This window comes from Otolemur garnettii, unplaced genomic scaffold (assembly GCF_000181295.1).
Source record: "Otolemur garnettii isolate 467f Iridium unplaced genomic scaffold, OtoGar3 scaffold00092, whole genome shotgun sequence".
Classification (NCBI taxonomy): domain Eukaryota; kingdom Metazoa; phylum Chordata; class Mammalia; order Primates; family Galagidae; genus Otolemur; species Otolemur garnettii.
This window is the reverse complement of record NW_003852487.1, coordinates 1,528,698-1,545,150: the sequence shown is the minus strand read 5'-3', so window position 1 is coordinate 1,545,150 and position 16,453 is coordinate 1,528,698. Positions and strand designations below refer to the sequence as shown.

Sequence of the window (16,453 nt, the reverse complement as noted above, 5' to 3'; positions counted from 1 at the left end):
ATGAAAAAATGCTCATCATCCTTAATCATCAGAGAAATGCAAATCAAAACAACTTTGAAATATCATCTAACTCCAGTAAGATTAGCCCACATCACAAAATCCCAAACCAGAGATGTTGGCGTGGATGTGGAGAAAAGGGAACACTTCTACACTACTGGTGGGAATGCAAACTAATACATTCCTTTTGGAAAGATGTTTGGAGAACACTTAGGGATCGAAAAATAGACCTTCCATTCGATCCTACAATTCCTCTGCTAGGCATATATCCAGAAGACCAAAAATCACTTTATAATAAAGATGTTTGTAGCAGAAGGTTAATGTAGCCCAATTCATAATTGGAAGAAGCCCAAGTGCCCATTGACCCACGAATGGATCAATAAATTGTGGTATATGTACACTATGGAATATTATGCAGCCTTAAAGAAAGATGGAGACTTTACCTCTTTCATGTTTACATGGATGGAGCTGGAACATATTCTTCTGAGCAAAGTATCTCAAGAGTGGAAGAAAAAGTATCCAATGTACTCAGCCCTACTATGAAACCAATTTATAGCTTTCATATGAAAGCTATAACCCAATTATAGCCCAAGAATATGGGGAAAGGGGAGAGGGAGGTTGGGTGGAGGGAGGGTAATTGGTGGGACCACACCTATGGTGCATCTTACAAGGGTACATGTGAAATTTACTAAATGTAGAACATAAATGTCTTAACATAATAACTAAGAAAATGCCATGAAGGCTATGTTAACCAGTTTGATAAAAATATTCCAAATTGTATATAAAACCAGCGCATTGTACCCCATGATTGCATTAATGTACACAGCTATGATTTAATAAAAAAAAAAAGTTTATTGTTAAGCCTTAGTTACTAAACTACTATTACAGTAGGAAATTGTCCTACTGATATTATTTATAGATGGTATTTGGTTTTATCTGACATATCCAGATCCCTGCCTGTTCTGTAAAATGTTGTTTTGTTTTATTAAAACCTCAATCCAGGTGTCCTCAAACTACGGCCTGTGGGCCACATGCAGCCCCCTCTAGGACATTTATCCAGCCTGCCAAGTGTTTTTGCCATCACTGCCTGTCCTGCTTAGCAGCCAACTCATCCCAGGGCCCACAGTCTGGCCCTCCAACAGTCTGAGGGACAGTGAACTGGCCCCCTGTTTAAAAAGTTTGAGGACCCCTGCCTCAATCTATATGCACGTTATCTAGATTCTTAGTTTTTCTAACTGGAAAGCACCTTCAAGGTGATCTATGCTGTTTAGACCATTCCATTTGTTAGTGAAGAAAATGGAAGTGAGAAGAGATTGGGTCAGGTGGATCCAAGCTATTTTCTTTTCTGATGGTGTCACCTGTATGGTATGTCCCCTCACCTCCCATTCCTGCACTCAATGAGACTCAGGATCAAACCCAGGAGGTAGAGGGAGTGGTGGTCTGGAGAGGCCTTTCTGCCCTGGCTTCCAGATTCCTGGGCCCAAGGGGCCAAGGTGCCTCTTCTTTGCCTCACGTCTGAATCCTGTTCTCTGAAGTCCCCCATCTGTCATGGGGCAGAAGCCACATCTTCTTTCCAGTTGGCCTTGATGGTTCTCGTGTGATATGATCTGATATAAGCACAGGGGCTTTCACAGCACAGAAAGTCAAAAGTCTTTACTACATGCCCTTCTGGCAAATCGTCAGATATAGCTTATTTTGCTGGTATATAGCAATTGAGGAAATTGGGGAAAGAGAAAACGGGTGACAGGCTATAGAGACCATCTTTAAATACTGGTCATCATTCCGGCCTTCCTCTCCAGCATTGGTAGAATAGGGCATGTGTACCAGCACACGTGCGCACATGCACACACACACACACACACACACTCCCCATGCACACCACCAGTGTTCCTTTGGCTCTGTTGTTCATGAGTAGAACATACCTTAGCCCAGTGCAGCTCACCTGATGGGAACCCTCAGCCAGAGTCTGGCTCCAAGGTCCTCCCCTTACCTCTGTGGATCAGGGACATGCGGCCTTTCTTCAGATACCTGAGCCTAGACAGATGCTGGCTCTGTGATTTACAGAAGAGCCCAGGAGCCTCACAGAGTAGCTTAGAAAAGTAGGTGCTATGCCCTTCAAGCCAAAGTACTGGTGGAGGGAATTTCCATTGGGCTGTGGGAAACTGAAGAGAGTGGAAATGACATCAGACGTTCCTTTATACCTGACTTAAGAAGAGAAAATTGCAGAATATTTTAAAACAGCCTTGGGTTGCCCTTTAAGCAGAACCACAGGAGTGATACTGACTGCCCATTAGATACCACCACCCCCGTTCACCATATTTCAGCATCTGGGCAGTGCCTGCCATGAGGCCCCGTCCTACAAACAGGATCAAAGTCCCTCCATTCTCATATTGTGTTTAGAAATACAAACCTAGTACCTAGAGGTCAGATAGTAGCTTAGTGCTTAACGTGCCAGCGGCGGAGTGTGTCGTCATGGTGAGGCCTTGGGAAGACCCAACACTGGCCCAGTGGAGGCAGTTTCAGTTACTGATTTTTCTCTGTTGGGTGTGGGCAGTGTGGCTGTCAGAGGAGACGTGGGAAAGAGCACCACATGCTGTGCTGAGTCACTTCCTTTGAAGTGGGTCCCCAGGCAAAGACGCAAAAGGACCTTTCCTTTATTCCCTTTCAGGATTGTAGATCATATCTTAACCTTTTCTTAAATCCCACCTTTTAGAAACTGTTTTACTGAGAGCAAAGGGGTCTTAAAATAGAAGGGGCGTTTGCTCATGTCTGTGCAAGATTTGTGTTAGATTTACTATTTAAACATAACTACAGGATTAAACACAGGAGTAGACCAGCTGTCCAGAGGCTCTGTGCAGGTCACACTGCAGATCTTACCACTGGTTAAGTGTTGAATTCCCACATGAGCTGGACCCCTTCTGAGACTATTAAAAGGGCATACAGATAAGTGTTTACACACATTCTGTCCTTCCATCCATGCTTTACAGGGAGCCCTGCCTAAAAAATTGTACCACTGGCCAGTGTCACTTGTCTCTGGTGGGCATGCTGCACTAATTGGGTTTTGTTTTTGTTTTTTAACTGAGTCTTATAGTTAGCCACTCTTTGGTTGGTAACTTGTCAGTTTAGAAATTAGAAGGTATTTGGGGTAAATAAAGCCTAGATTTTTAATAGGTAGAAGTTTCTTAGAACCAGATGAATGTAGGATAGTCTTCACCTGCTCAGCCAAGCACATGGGTGTTTGCTGTGACACCTAAGCCTGGCAGTCCTCGGCTTGTTTACATATGGTCATCTTCAGCAGAAAACCCAGGGCTGGTGGTTTAAAGCCCTAGACTGAAGTTCAGGATCCCTACTCTCTGAGACTCCCTGTTTTTGTCATATCCTCTGGTTAGCATGACAGAACCTATCTGTAAAATCTCTATAAATGGCAACCATGTTATCTCAGTTTTCCAGTGTACATTCTTTGTGAGGGGGTGAATCCCACCTGGGTGTGACCACAGCTGCTGTCTCAGACAGGAAGTGTCTATCTGTCCGGAGCCTCTGTGGGAGGTGGCTATGGGCACCAGACTGAGAGGGTTTATATCTGTCTGTTCATATGCACTGTAGAAGGACAGCTGATGTTTAAAAGAGCCAAAATTCATGTTCATGGTGTCCTAACAAAAGCATAGAAAATAGTCTTTGGGGCACAGATTTGAGGGCTAAGTCACAGATACTTAGATGAAGGAGGACATACCTTGTCTGTGTTGGGGCTTCCCCTCTTCTGTGTCCTCCTGACCTAACACACTGCTGTCTCTCCCATTGCAGGTGTACTTTCCGATTCCCCAGCACAGCCATAAAGATCCAGTTCACATCACTATACCACAAAGAAGAGGCTCCGGCCTCCCCTCTCCGGCCACTCTACCCACAGATCTCACCTCTGAAGATCCACATCCCGGAGCCGGATCTCCGGAGCCTGGTCAGCCCCGTGCCCTCCCCAACCGGTACCATCAGGTAGGTGGCCCTCAGCCTATCTCTGCCCACTGGGAGAGAGGTTGGTGTCACCCTCTCCCCATGGGGAGAGGGGGTGGTCCTGTGCAGCACAGGAGTCCATGTCTTCTGGGAAATCATTTGTTCATGAAAGTTATAAAACTGTTTAGCTAATGGCTTACATAAAAATCACTGGTGAACTCTTATAAAGAGAAGTTTCATATATTAGGGTCTGTTAAAGCAAGCACAGGTATTTCTTTCTTTAAAGACATTGAAATGTTGGCAGGTGCAGTGGCTCATACCTATAATCCTAGCACTCTGGGAGGCCAAGATGGGTGGATTGCTTGAGCTCAGGAATTCGAGACCAGCCTGAGCAACAGTGAGACCACATCTCTACTACAAATAGAAAAACCATGGTGGCTGGTGCCTATAGTCCCAGCTACTCAGGAGGCTGAGGCAAGGGGATCGTTTGAGCCCAAGAGTTTGAGGTTGCTGTCAACTATGATGCTGTGGGACTCTACCCAGGACAACTGAGTGAGACTCTTTCTCAAAACAAAACAAAACAAACAAAAAGACGTTGAAAAAAAAATTTTCTTTTTGAGACAGTCTCATTATGTCACCCTCAGTAGAGTGCTGTGTCATCACAGCTCACAGCAACCTCAAACTCTTGGGCTTAAGCGATTCTCTTGCCTCAGCCTCCCAAGTAGCTGGGATTACAGGTTCCTGCCACAACGCCTGGCTATTTTTTTGTTATAGTTGTCATTGTTGTTTAGCAGGCCCAGGCTGGGTTCGAACCTACTAGCCCCCGTGTATGTGGCTGGTGTCCTAACCACTAAGCTACGGGTGCTGAGTCATGTTAAAATGTTTTAAAGTATATCTATCAGGATTTGGTGAACATTGTTTCTGTAAGCCTCATTTGTAGAAACTCTATAACATTTTAGAAGCTAATCTAGATTTCAGAGAAAGGAAAGTCCTTCAACTTTCTCTTGCTTGGCATTTTGTACAAAGATGAGCTCCTGGAGGAAGGTTTCAGGGAGAAAAGGGGCATAGTCATGCAGATCTCTAGGGACTGCCTGGTCCTGCCAGCTCCTCATCCCATCCACACAGGGTGGGAAAAGATATGTGCTCGAGGGTCAAGTCAGGAGCTAATAAACTTGAAGTTTTTATTGCTTCATCACAGACTTTTTTTTTTTTTTTTTTGTAGTTTTTGGCCGGGGCTGGGTTTGAACCCGCCACCTCCTCCGGCATATGGGGCTGGTGCCCTACTCCTTTGAGCCACAGGCACCCCCCATCACAGACATTTTTAAATGAAACTGGCTTTACCCTCTGGACTCCTGGTCCATGGCCCTGCAGGGGGGTGGCTTTGTGGTTTCTGCCACAGCACACAAAAGTTCCTCAGCCTGAAGAAAAGGCAGGCTGCATTTTAGGATTGTTGTGAAAATTGTGTCGACCTCACATACATTGTGAAAGGGTCTGGGGCCACCTTTGAAGTACAGCCTGACACTTCTGCTGATTTGGAGCTGCAGATTCGTCATCCCTGTGCCCTGCTGACCAGTGGGCTGACCACCTTTAAGGTTAGAGGTGTAAATTGGTTTCTCTTTGACCATAACCCTGGGTGGCTGGATTCCCCCAGTGCCACAGTCAATGTTTTACTTAAGCTTTTTGTTTTCCTGTCTTGAAGCTTCAATTACAAGTGGGGAACCATTTGCATTTGAGTTGCTTGGAGTTGGCTTCCTTTCTCCCCAGAGCCAGAGGTGGGTGGCCTCTCCCTGGTTGAGAGAAAAGTTCAGCAGCAGCATGTAAGGGGCAGAGCCCAGAGGTCAGGTCCGGAGTCTACGTTCTGACGTGTGAATGGCCAGGTGTGTAACTTGGCCAGTTAATTAAGCTTCACTGGGCCTTGTGGTCCCTGTCTATCAAGCCAGCACTGTGATTTCATAATTCTTTGTGATGGTGATGATAAATGATAATTTACTGGAAACCTAAGTTTTTGAATGTCTGGTCCTCTGCATAAACACATGGTGTTTTATTTACTCCTTGACAGCTTTATGAGAGAATGTTTTGGAATTAGTGATGATAGTTACACAACTTTGTAAATATTCAAAAAAACCACTGAGTCACATACTTTAAAAGGGTAAACTGTATGATGTGATGTGTGAATTGTGTCTCAATAAAGCTATTGAATGCCTTACATATACTTAAATCTTTCTCCAGTATCACCTTGAAGCAGGTGTTTGCAGCAGTTGTTGAGACAGGTTCACATCTTGCTAAGTGCTGATCTCTGCTGTCTCCAACATGGGTAGTGAAAGGCTTTCCATGTACACTGCAGTCCAAACTAGGCACTCCTTAAGGGGCTTGAGAGCTGCATGGGTTGTTAATATCAGGTTTTAATCCAGTCAAATAGAAGCTATTTAAGAAAGCAAAGTGTTTTGGTTTATACCTGGAGGACTTAATAAAATATTAACCAGTAATAATCCAAATAAAAGAGTAGACAGCTGGTAAAGTTATCCAATAAAAGGTTTGTATATAAAATAGCTTTTGTTTTAGAACAGAGGCCGTAGTTTGTAAAGGAGTTAGAAGATCTTTTTTACTAAGTGAGTAAAGCTCACGCTGGTTGGCTGTAGCTCTTCTGAGAAGTCAGTTAGACTGGTGGTAGGTGAGTGCGGGTTTGCGTTGGAGGCTGAAGCCACTCTGCTCCTGGTCTGTACATGACCTTCTTTCTTACTGCTGGGGTTGGGGGCTTAGGTGGCCTGGTTTTTACCCCTGCCACTCACTGGTCCTGTTCTTTAAAGTCTTCTATCGTGGGCAAGGACTGGATTCTAGCTAGGAGAATTATTTGCGGAAAAAGTAGTAACTCTGGGACTGGCTCTCTCACTTTGGAGCCTTCAATTGTTATAATAAAAGGATCTCTGTTTACATCCGTTTATCTTAGTGCTGTGGAATTCAATTGAGTATTTAGAAACCTCAGAGGCCCTTGAGGTTTTGCTTGCCAAGATCCTTTTCAGTTTGAGTTTCTGTCGTAGGGTGGAGCCGAGGTGTTTACAAACACTCTCCGCCTTCCCCGCCGCCCTCCCCGGAGATCAGGCCGTGAAAGGGCGGAGTCTGAGCTGTCCACTCCTGGCCCCACCCCTTTCCAGGGTCACTTTCCTAATTTGGGGTGCCTTCACCTGGGCGGCCTTGGTGGTGGAGATGTGGGCTTGGCTCCTGCCTGGACACCCGCTGAGCCCCTTCCGTGTGGGCGGCTGTTCCTGGGGGGGACCCCCACAGGGAGCCCTCCCATCGAACCCCGCCCTCCCATCGGACACCTCCTTCCCGTTTTGCTCTGAGCGCCTGTTTCCCGGAGTGGGTGGGGTGGGGTGGGGAGTATGCGGTTGGTTTTCTTTCTTTGTTTTTCTTTCTTTCTTTTTTTTTTTTTCAGTTTATTTTTTCTACGCCAAAGTACTCCACCCAGAAAATGAATGAACTCTCTTTGAAATGCATTCCGCTATCTTTAGCAGCATTTTGACCTTTTTCTTTTTTGCGAAGAAGACACATTTTTAGGAAAGAATGAATTGTTTAATCATTTTCTAGGTTTTACAAAAAACAGACATCAGTCTAAAAAATACTCCTCCCAAGACATTTTTTGAGAAAACTTCTGCAATTAATGAGAGAAAAGGCACAGCAAAAGTAACTCATTTTTGCTCAGAAGGGCAAGAGTTTAGAAGCTGAAGGGCCTTTCTTGATTTCTCCAATGTGGAGATCAAAAATGAAAGTAACTTGTAAAATTTGGCAAGAGTTAGCAGAGCATTATAGAAAACAAATTAAACAACTAACTTCAAACTCTAAACCCCTTTCAGTCATGGGGTTTAGAGGTTTAGATTAACCTCTTTCAGCATAATTCTGCTTTATTGCTGGATAAAATTTGACCCCAACTCAGTTTGTGTTGTTTTGTAATGTTAGAGATCTTTTGAGTTATTAGATCTGCATTAGAAATACTGTCTTTTTCTGACATACTTTGGGGCCTTCCCTCAGGGGAGTTTAAAGGTTACTGGCTGGGGCCTTCCTTATGTTTTCAGAAGGAGGCTGTTTGGATGTATAACTGTCTATCCCAGAGATCCTGACCTGGCCAGTCCCCTCCTACACCCACAGACCTTGCCAGCCTCCAGCCCTACTCCATACCTACCTTGTCCTTCCCATCTAAAAACATACAGAAAATAAAAATTTGTGTTCCTTCACTTTTCCGTTTTGCCTAAATCCGTTTGTGGGGGTATTTGGGGCTCTGAAACATCAAGAATATTAAGTGAAGCTTGGAACTTACTGAAGCTCTTGTCTTTATGTTAAGCCGTGGAAGTTTCTGGGTCTCCTGACAGGCACACAGATAGTGGTCACCTCTGTGTGGTCAGGTTATTCAGGGACAGCCCCCACAGGGGTGGGGGGCCTTCCTTGGCCTCAGCACCCACTGAGAGATGCTAACATGCAGGCCTACTTGCTGATTATTTTTCACTAAGACTAGTCAATTTTTAAAATAGCTTCCCAGGGTTTTTACAGTGTTGAATTTATCTTAAGGGATCACAAACATTCTTTAAGATAGTTATTAAAAAATTGCTCCAGAAGTTTTCTTTCCTTCTTCTTTTATTTCTTTTTCAGATTATAGAGATGAGTATATGTCATATAAAATTCAAACATTTCAGAAAATGAAAGTACCTTATTAGGACACTCCCCAGAGTTAATCCCCTCTCACTACCAACCCATCTGCCTCTGAGTTGTATACATACATGATTCTTCCCTAGTTTTTAGTTTTAGAAATTATGTTTGCACTTCCTATGTGGAAATTAAGGATTTAGTTCCCCCCCAATTAAATTGTATCATTTTTCGTTTAACTGATATTAGCATTTTCTTCATTTGAACCACTCAATAATTGTATAGCTTGCTATTTCCTTCCTCATACCTATGGCATGGAGCTAATGATGGCCTCTTTCCGTGTGTGGTCAGATATCTCTGCAGCGATTGCAGGCATATCCTGTGCGCTCTGCCGGTGGTGTTTACGACCATCAGTTTCACCTGCACTGTGACAGCCTTGCTCTGGAGCCCACTGCTTCTTCCAGCCAGAACCTGGGTCTGGGGCCCCTTTGACCACAGGATCATCTTTTCCATCTTCCGGGGAATTTCCTCTGGAGGTAGAGAGGAGAGAGGGTTCTTTTTTTGATTCCTCTTTTTCTTCTTTTCTGATTTGTTCCTTTGTTTTAAGAGAACACCTTCCAATTCGTTTCCTGGGAAAGGGTACAGGACATGTACATTTTACAAAAAAATTTTACATGCTTGGAAAGTATAGTTATTTTTCGTTCCTTCTAGATCAGTGTTTTTCAACCTTTTTTATTTCATAGCATACTTGAACCTATAGTTAAACTTCTGTGGCACATAATTTTTCATCAATTATGTTGATGAAAAACAGAAGTTAAAAAAAAAGAATATAGGCTCGATGCCTGTGGCTCAAGCAGCTAAGGTGCCAGCCACATACACTTGAACTGGCAGGTTTGAATCCAGCCCAGCTCACCGAACAACAATGACAGCTGCAGCCAAAAAAATTGCCGGGCATTGTGGCAGGCGCCTGTAGTCCCAGCTACTTGGGAGGCGGAGGCAGGAGAATCACTTGAGCCCAGGAGTTAGAGGTTGCTATGAGCTGTGATGCCACGGCACTCTACCCAGGGGGACAGTGTGAGGCTCTGTCTCCAAAAAAAAAAAAAAAAAAAAAAGATACTTATTGTGCTTTGAACTGAAAATAATTTAATGATTAAAAATTTTCGCAGCACACTGGTTGAAAATCAGTATTTTAGGTGGATGGTGTTAGTGGGTAGAAAGTTCTAGGATAGAAACGTTTTTCCCTCAGAATTTAAAATTGTTCTCTGGCTTGGAGTGTTGCCATTAAGGAGTTTGGTCCATTCCGATTGTGAGGCTCCTAGGCTTCTGGGTACCTGCACCTGGTAGCACCTTAGGTGACGTTGGGCAGTCTCTTGCCATCCTTTGGGCATATAATGGGAGCTTTTTGATCTGAAGACTTGTTTCCACAATTCTGGGAAATTATCATTGCTGCCCCCCATCCTTGTTCTCTCTGGGGACCAGTGTGTCAGATGGCCTCTTGTTCCTCTCTTGTCCTTTCCTCATGTTTGTCTCTCTACTTTCTGGGAGATTTTCTCCAGTCTTTTCCTTCTTCTTTCTTGGATTTCATTTCTTTTCTTCTTCTTTTAATTTTTAAGAGCATTTTCTTGCCCTCCCTAAGTACTTGCTGTAGTGTTCTTACTCTGTCATAGACATGGGGCCTCCTCGGGTGTATGAACCGTGCATGCTTGGTTTTGAGGTGTTTTTCTTCTCCTGGGCTTGTACTGGCTTCCTCTGGGTCTCCTTTCCGCTTATTCTGTTTTGCTCTATTTACCTGACTGGTAGAAGCTTTCCCCAAACAACAGGTGTGCCTCAGCCAGCTGCTCTCATTAAGAATGGGGTCCTAAAAGGCTGCCTAGGTCAGCAGGAGACGGGAGGTGATGGGATTGGGAGGGGGGCTCCTAGGCAGTGCTGGGGCAGGACCTTTTGCAGCGCTGTCAGTGAGTCTCCCCCAGGAGGCTCCAGGCAGTGCCTTGGGGACAGAGGATACTGCAGCCTCTGCAGCTTTCTCAGTCTCTGTGGTCCCTGCAGAGTCAGGTCTTAGCTAGGTCTCCTAGGGGTAGGGAAAGGACCTGACCACTTCTTATGGACTGGGACCCCTTGTGTTTCAGCAGCACTGCCCTTACCAGAGCTCGGGGGTGTCAGGGTGACCTGGAAGGAACACAGGTACTAAGGAGGAGGCTTGCCGCAGGCTCTGGTGGCTGCCTCCATTCGCCACTGCAGTGGTAGCTTTAGGTCTCTTGTCAGGTTTGTCTTCTCAGCTTGAATTTTTTATCACAGTGTGACTGAGCAACGCTCTGGCCCATTGTCCGAGTTGCATTGCCAGGTGTGTTGTGGATGGTGCTGGGGCACCTTCCAAACGTGGCTCCTTGGAAGGACTAGGGGGTTTCCCCAGTGGGAACAGGGAGCTCAGGATCCAGCAACTTTCTTGCCTGAAAGGGATATGTGACTTGGAACTGGTTTTTCCATAAAAAAAGAGGACAAATCAGTGACTATTGGTCTGAACCGCGTTTAGTCCTACCTCCAGGCTCAGGATGGGGACATTTGCTCTGTGTGCTGATTGTCCTCCTCCTGTGCCCATTCCTGAATCCTCACCTCTACACCCCTGGCAGCTGGGAGCTCGGGTTCTCAGCCCTGCCTCGGGACTTCCCCCCCCCACCACCACTGTCTTTTCTCTCCTGTCCCCTAAGAGATAACTTGGGTATTTATCCTGTCTTTTTAAAGAATTTTTCTTAAATTGCTAATGTCCAGGAGATTTTCAGTGGAGTAGGACAAAATTCTGAGCATGAGACATTGAATTTCTTGATCGGTTTTCCCTTATGGCCTCTGAGGACCCTCTGTGTAGTCCCCAGTGAGGGAGATTGCTTTGGAGCTCAGATGTCCCATCCCACCAAGGCCTGGGGCCCTTGGAACCATCCTCCATTCAAGTGCTTTATAGCCTGGAATGTTCCAGAGCTTATTCGTTGTCTTGCTTCCTGCTTCCCCCTCAGCTAGAGGTTTAACGTCAGAGTGGCCCAGTACCAGGCACAGCCCCGCAGCTAGGCCAGCAAGAGAGGACAGCTGAATGGGGGTTATTGAGAAACTAGCCACCGTGAAGGCCAGAAGAGCCGCGTGAGCAAATGCACGTTGTGCCTCAGCCAGGAGCCACTGGAGAGCCTCCCGGTGCTACGTCTCCCAGTAACTGCCACATGGTGCACTGTCCCGGCTGAGTCCACCCCAGTGAGGCGCTGTTGGCTCAAACCAGGTCTGGTATTCTAGAAAGTAGTTACTAGCTTCCCTGGCCTTTTGCCCTGCTCCTGAGCCAGCCTTTGCCAAGCCTTGTCTTTTATTTCCATTTGAAATCTTTGTCAGGAATGACAACCTTTTCTTTGGGTTTTGCCTCCTAAGGTTTAGACATAAATTTTCTACCATCTTTTATAAAATGACTGCTCAGAACAGGAGTGCAGTAGCCTGCCTGGGCTCAGAGTCACCATTTGCCATCAGAGCTGGTAGAGGAGTGCCCCTTGTCAGTCCCTGCATAGGACTGGAGGGTCTTCCTGTCACCCGGGAGATAGACCAAGCTAAACCAGCTGTCCTAGACCATGTCAAGGAGGTCAGGTGTGTTTCCAAGTAACAGCTCTGCTCAGTGGCCTGCAGCAAGGTGTCACCATCTTCAGGGCATTAGGTGTGCTTGGTCTGGACAGGGAATACCCCTGTGCATTACAGGGGCTGTATTGTCTGTAGACTCAGTGACAGGTCTGGCCCACCACAGCCACGCTCCTGTGGAACACAGCTTTGGACCGTGTATGCAAACAGATGCCTGTGAAAAACCTGATCTTTGAGTGTGTGGATCGTTACTTATAAAATCCTTTCTCTCTGTCTCCCTACCTTCCTTTATAAACTTGGGGTTTGTGTTTTGGGTTCAGAAATAAATTCAGAAAAATTTATGGCTATTAAGTTCCCTATACATAACAGGACTCGCCTGTCTCTACCACCCTCAGGGAAGCTAGTGAAAAAGAACATGAATTTTGAGTTTTTAAAATTCCCTCTGTCCAACATGGAGTCTTTACTGAAAAGGATAATGACCCACAGTTGAATTTACCACGAATATCAGTTGCCACAAGTTTCTCAACAGCTCTTTGCCTTTCCTATCCATCCCCAGCTCATCCAGCAGAGGAAAGTCAGGATTCGGGGCCACCACCTGGAGCTGAAGGGTGGCACCCACAGTGAGGTGCGGGAAGTGGGCATGTAGGCTTGCATGTGGAGGTTGGGAAAAGCCTTACTATTGGGACAGTTGGAGGGGGGTGGTTCCTGGCAGAGGAAATGGCACCAAGACTGAGAAGAAGCAGGAACACACATGCTTGGTTCTGAGCTGACTTTCTGGATGCTTCAGCCTGGGAGGCAGGGCACTGAGGAGCATCCCAAGGGCTGGGGCTCTCTGTGGGCGGACGGACACAGGCTTGCCACAGCCTCTCCCGGGACTGTGAGCAGGGGTGCCTACTGTGGCCGGATGACTGTTGGAGTGCCTTCTGTGGGGTGGGGTCAGGGGTTCCTGCATCTACTCTTGGTGTTCTCCTTGAAATTCTCTTTTTGGAATAGAAATCATTGTCAGAATCAAAATTCATATGGCGCTACAGCTGAAGCCTGCCTTAATTAGTTTGAGGAAACAGGCTCCAGCACATGGATCAGTTCAACACATGCAGATGCAGCCTGACATCACAGTTCCCATGGGGTTGGACGGGAGATGAGAATGGGCACCACCTGGGCCTAGCCAGCTCTCCCCACCTCAGCCCTTGTGCCACGGTCACTGCAGCCCATGAGAAAGGAGACACTGGACTGTGAAAAACACTAAAGTTGAGCTGGTGGTCATGGCTCTGGAAAAAGCCGTAGGTGCCCCTCCCTGTGTGGCAGCGTTTCCAGGAGACTCTTGTGGCGTCTGCTCCAACCGCCACCCCCTACTTGATGTATAGGTGGATGGCGCCCTCCGCGGGCACCTGTCATCTCTGCAGGAGTAACTGCACAGCCTCTGCAGGAGTAACTGTGCAGAGATGTCCATAGCCTTTGCTCATAGCGACATCTCGTGGACACCTCCGCACTAGCTGGCAGCCCCTGGTGACGATCCCGAGTCACATGATTTGTGGCTCACTGTCTTGTGGAAGTGTCTCTGGAGTTGAGATGCAGCCCAGCATGGTTGGGTCCTGTAGAGCTGCCCAGTTGGGCACTGCCTCAGGCCTGCACTGTGACAGGACGAGGGCCATGGCGTTCTCAGCCCCCAGACCAGAAGTTACCACTGAAATGAAACATATTTGCCATTTCCAGAGTCTTGTCTGTGACTCTCTATAACTTTTAAACTTTTGTCCTCTGCTTGCACTTTCTCTGTCCTTTCTAAGAGGCTCTGCGGTGTAATGAAACCTTCACCACTGGGAGGTGGAGTGAGTTTCTTCTCCCCCTGCCATCATCCAGGCAGGTAGGTCTTGAAATCCTGTGTCCTATGGAGCTCTCTTTTCAGGATCATGAACTCATGGTGTGTCCTTCTCTCCTCAGTGTCCCCAACTCCTGCCCAGCCAGTCCTCGTGGTGCTGGGTCCTCAGGTTACCGCTTCGTCCAGAACGTGACTTCAGACCTGCAGCTGGCAGCAGAGTTTGCAGCAAAGGCCGCCTCGGAGCAGCAGGCAGACACCTCAGGAGGGGACAGCCCCAAGGTCTGAGCCCTCCCCAGCTTCACTGACACATGTGGTGATCGAAAGCAACCATAGGGACCCAGTGCAGGTGGCACAGGTGTGCCCAGGGAACATGTCCACGCAGCAACGGGTCCTAATAGCCCACGAGAAATTTGCCTGCGGCTGGCAAGCAGAGCCATCGTCTTTTGCCCTTTCTGTGCCTGCATGAAGCCCATGGGCCATTTGCTGGTGATCTGTGTGTCGTTCGGCAGTGCGGTCTCACCACAGCGCTCCCCACCATCTTCCCTGTGTTCCATCTGTGGCAGACAGACAGCCTCAGAGCTTTAATTCCAGACTTTGAGAGGAATGACACTTTTTGCTAATAACTTGTGTCTTAGTTCTTTTACATCTGATAACTGTTTTAAAATCAATTTGTTGAGGTGAGAAATTTGAATTCCGGAACTAAAGTATAATGTAAACCCAATTTTTCCTTCCCATGAGGCAAAGGCGGCTATTCCTAGCTAAATGTAAGTACACTAATGAAATAGTTGGAGGTCACTGGGATAGATTTAATCTAGACACATGTGTTCTGGTTGGAAGGGTCCTCTCTATATAGCAGGTCGGACTGTGAACCATCCCTTGGTAAGCCCTGTGCTCTCGGTTGCCCCACAGGACGAATCGAAGCCACCGTACTCATACGCGCAGCTGATCGTGCAGGCCATCTCCTCAGCCCATGACCGGCAGCTGACACTAAGTGGCATCTATGCCCATATCACCAAACATTACCCCTACTACAGGACTGCCGACAAGGGCTGGCAGGTGAGGGCTTGAGGTCTAAAGCACTGACTGCAGTTGAACCCCCTGAGAACAAGACACTTCAGCAGGCGCACCACTTCATTTAAGGTGACCAGAGAAGAGCTGGGTGTATTTTCACAGATGGCACACAGTACATCCAAGGTGCCTTGGGACAGTGGTGCCATTGAGTCTACAATAGTATTTTTTATTCATTTCCCTCCTTCGTATGCCCAGAACTGTGAAGATTAGTAAATACTTTGTTCTGTGTCACACTTGCTGTGTCAGAACCCTGTCTAAGGTGTGCTTCACACAGCAGGAGAATACAGTAATCCGCAGACCGAGGCTGTGTGCATTTCATCTTTCTATGGGATCGTGAGGCCTTTCCTATACCAGCCATGATGGACGCGTGTCACACTTGCCTCCATTTCTCTAAAGTCCCTATTTCCTGTTTAGCTTGAGCTCTGAGCTCTGTAAGACCCAGTTTTTTCCTTGTCCTGGACATATCCCTAGACCATGGTTTGTCTTCCCGTTTCACTTTTCTGTGAAGAAGAGGAATGACAGTGTGCTTTGCGCTTTCCCAGGACAGCACAGTTAGTGCTGGTATAGGGGCCCTCTGCCGCCTGACGGCCTATCCCAGCCATGCTGGTCCTGCACCTGTTACATTCAGATTTGGGGTTGGGGGATCTGTTTTCTGATTTGCTGGTAATTGGTAACTGTCTCTGCTTCCCTGCAGAATTCTATCCGACACAACCTTTCTCTGAACCGTTACTTTATTAAAGTCCCACGTTCCCAGGAGGAGCCTGGGAAAGGGTCTTTTTGGCGAATAGACCCTGCCTCAGAAGCTAAACTTGTGGAACAGGCATTCCGGAAACGGAGGCAGAGAGGCGTTTCCTGCTTCCGCACTCCCTTTGGGCCTCTGTCCTCAAGGTAAACCTCTCTGTGCTGCTGTCCTCTAGCTGTTAGGGAAGTTCGTCTTCCCCAGCATGTAGAGGTTCACAGAATAGTCAGCCCTCTGCATCCTCAGATTCCATGTCCTCTGTTGCCGCCAGTCATGAATCAGAAATATTCAGGAAACAATAATTTTTAAAAATGCAGCAATAAAAAGTCATATAAGTAAAAACAGCTACCTACACAGCCTTTACATGGTATCAGGTATTCTTAGTAAAGCACAGATGATTTAAAGTATATTGGCAAATGTTTGTAGGTTATAGGCAAATACAACACCATTTTATATCAGGGACTTGAGAATCAGAAACTTGTGGAGTCCTAGAACCAGTTCCCCATTCTGGGAACAAATGGATTCTGAGAGACAAATGAATTATTTTTGGCATTTAAAAATTCACTTTTTTGGGTGGCGTCTGTGGCTCAAAGGAGTAAGGTGCCGGTCCCGTATACCAGAGGTGGTGGGTTCAAGCCTGGCCCCAGCCA

General features: G+C 46.6%; 1 protein-coding gene across 1 annotated transcript in view; it reads left to right on the top strand.

Annotated features, from left to right (window-relative positions):
* FOXK1 (forkhead box K1) overlaps window positions 1–16,453 on the top strand; it is a 76,099-nt gene that overhangs the window by 46,341 nt on the left and 13,305 nt on the right. Inside the window, exons 2-5 of the mRNA XM_012808694.2 lie at window positions 3,799–3,984; window positions 14,116–14,272; window positions 14,903–15,049; window positions 15,759–15,952. Coding sequence (XP_012664148.1) covers window positions 3,799–3,984; window positions 14,116–14,272; window positions 14,903–15,049; window positions 15,759–15,952 — 684 coding nt within the window. The remainder of the gene's footprint in view (window positions 1–3,798; window positions 3,985–14,115; window positions 14,273–14,902; window positions 15,050–15,758; window positions 15,953–16,453) is intronic.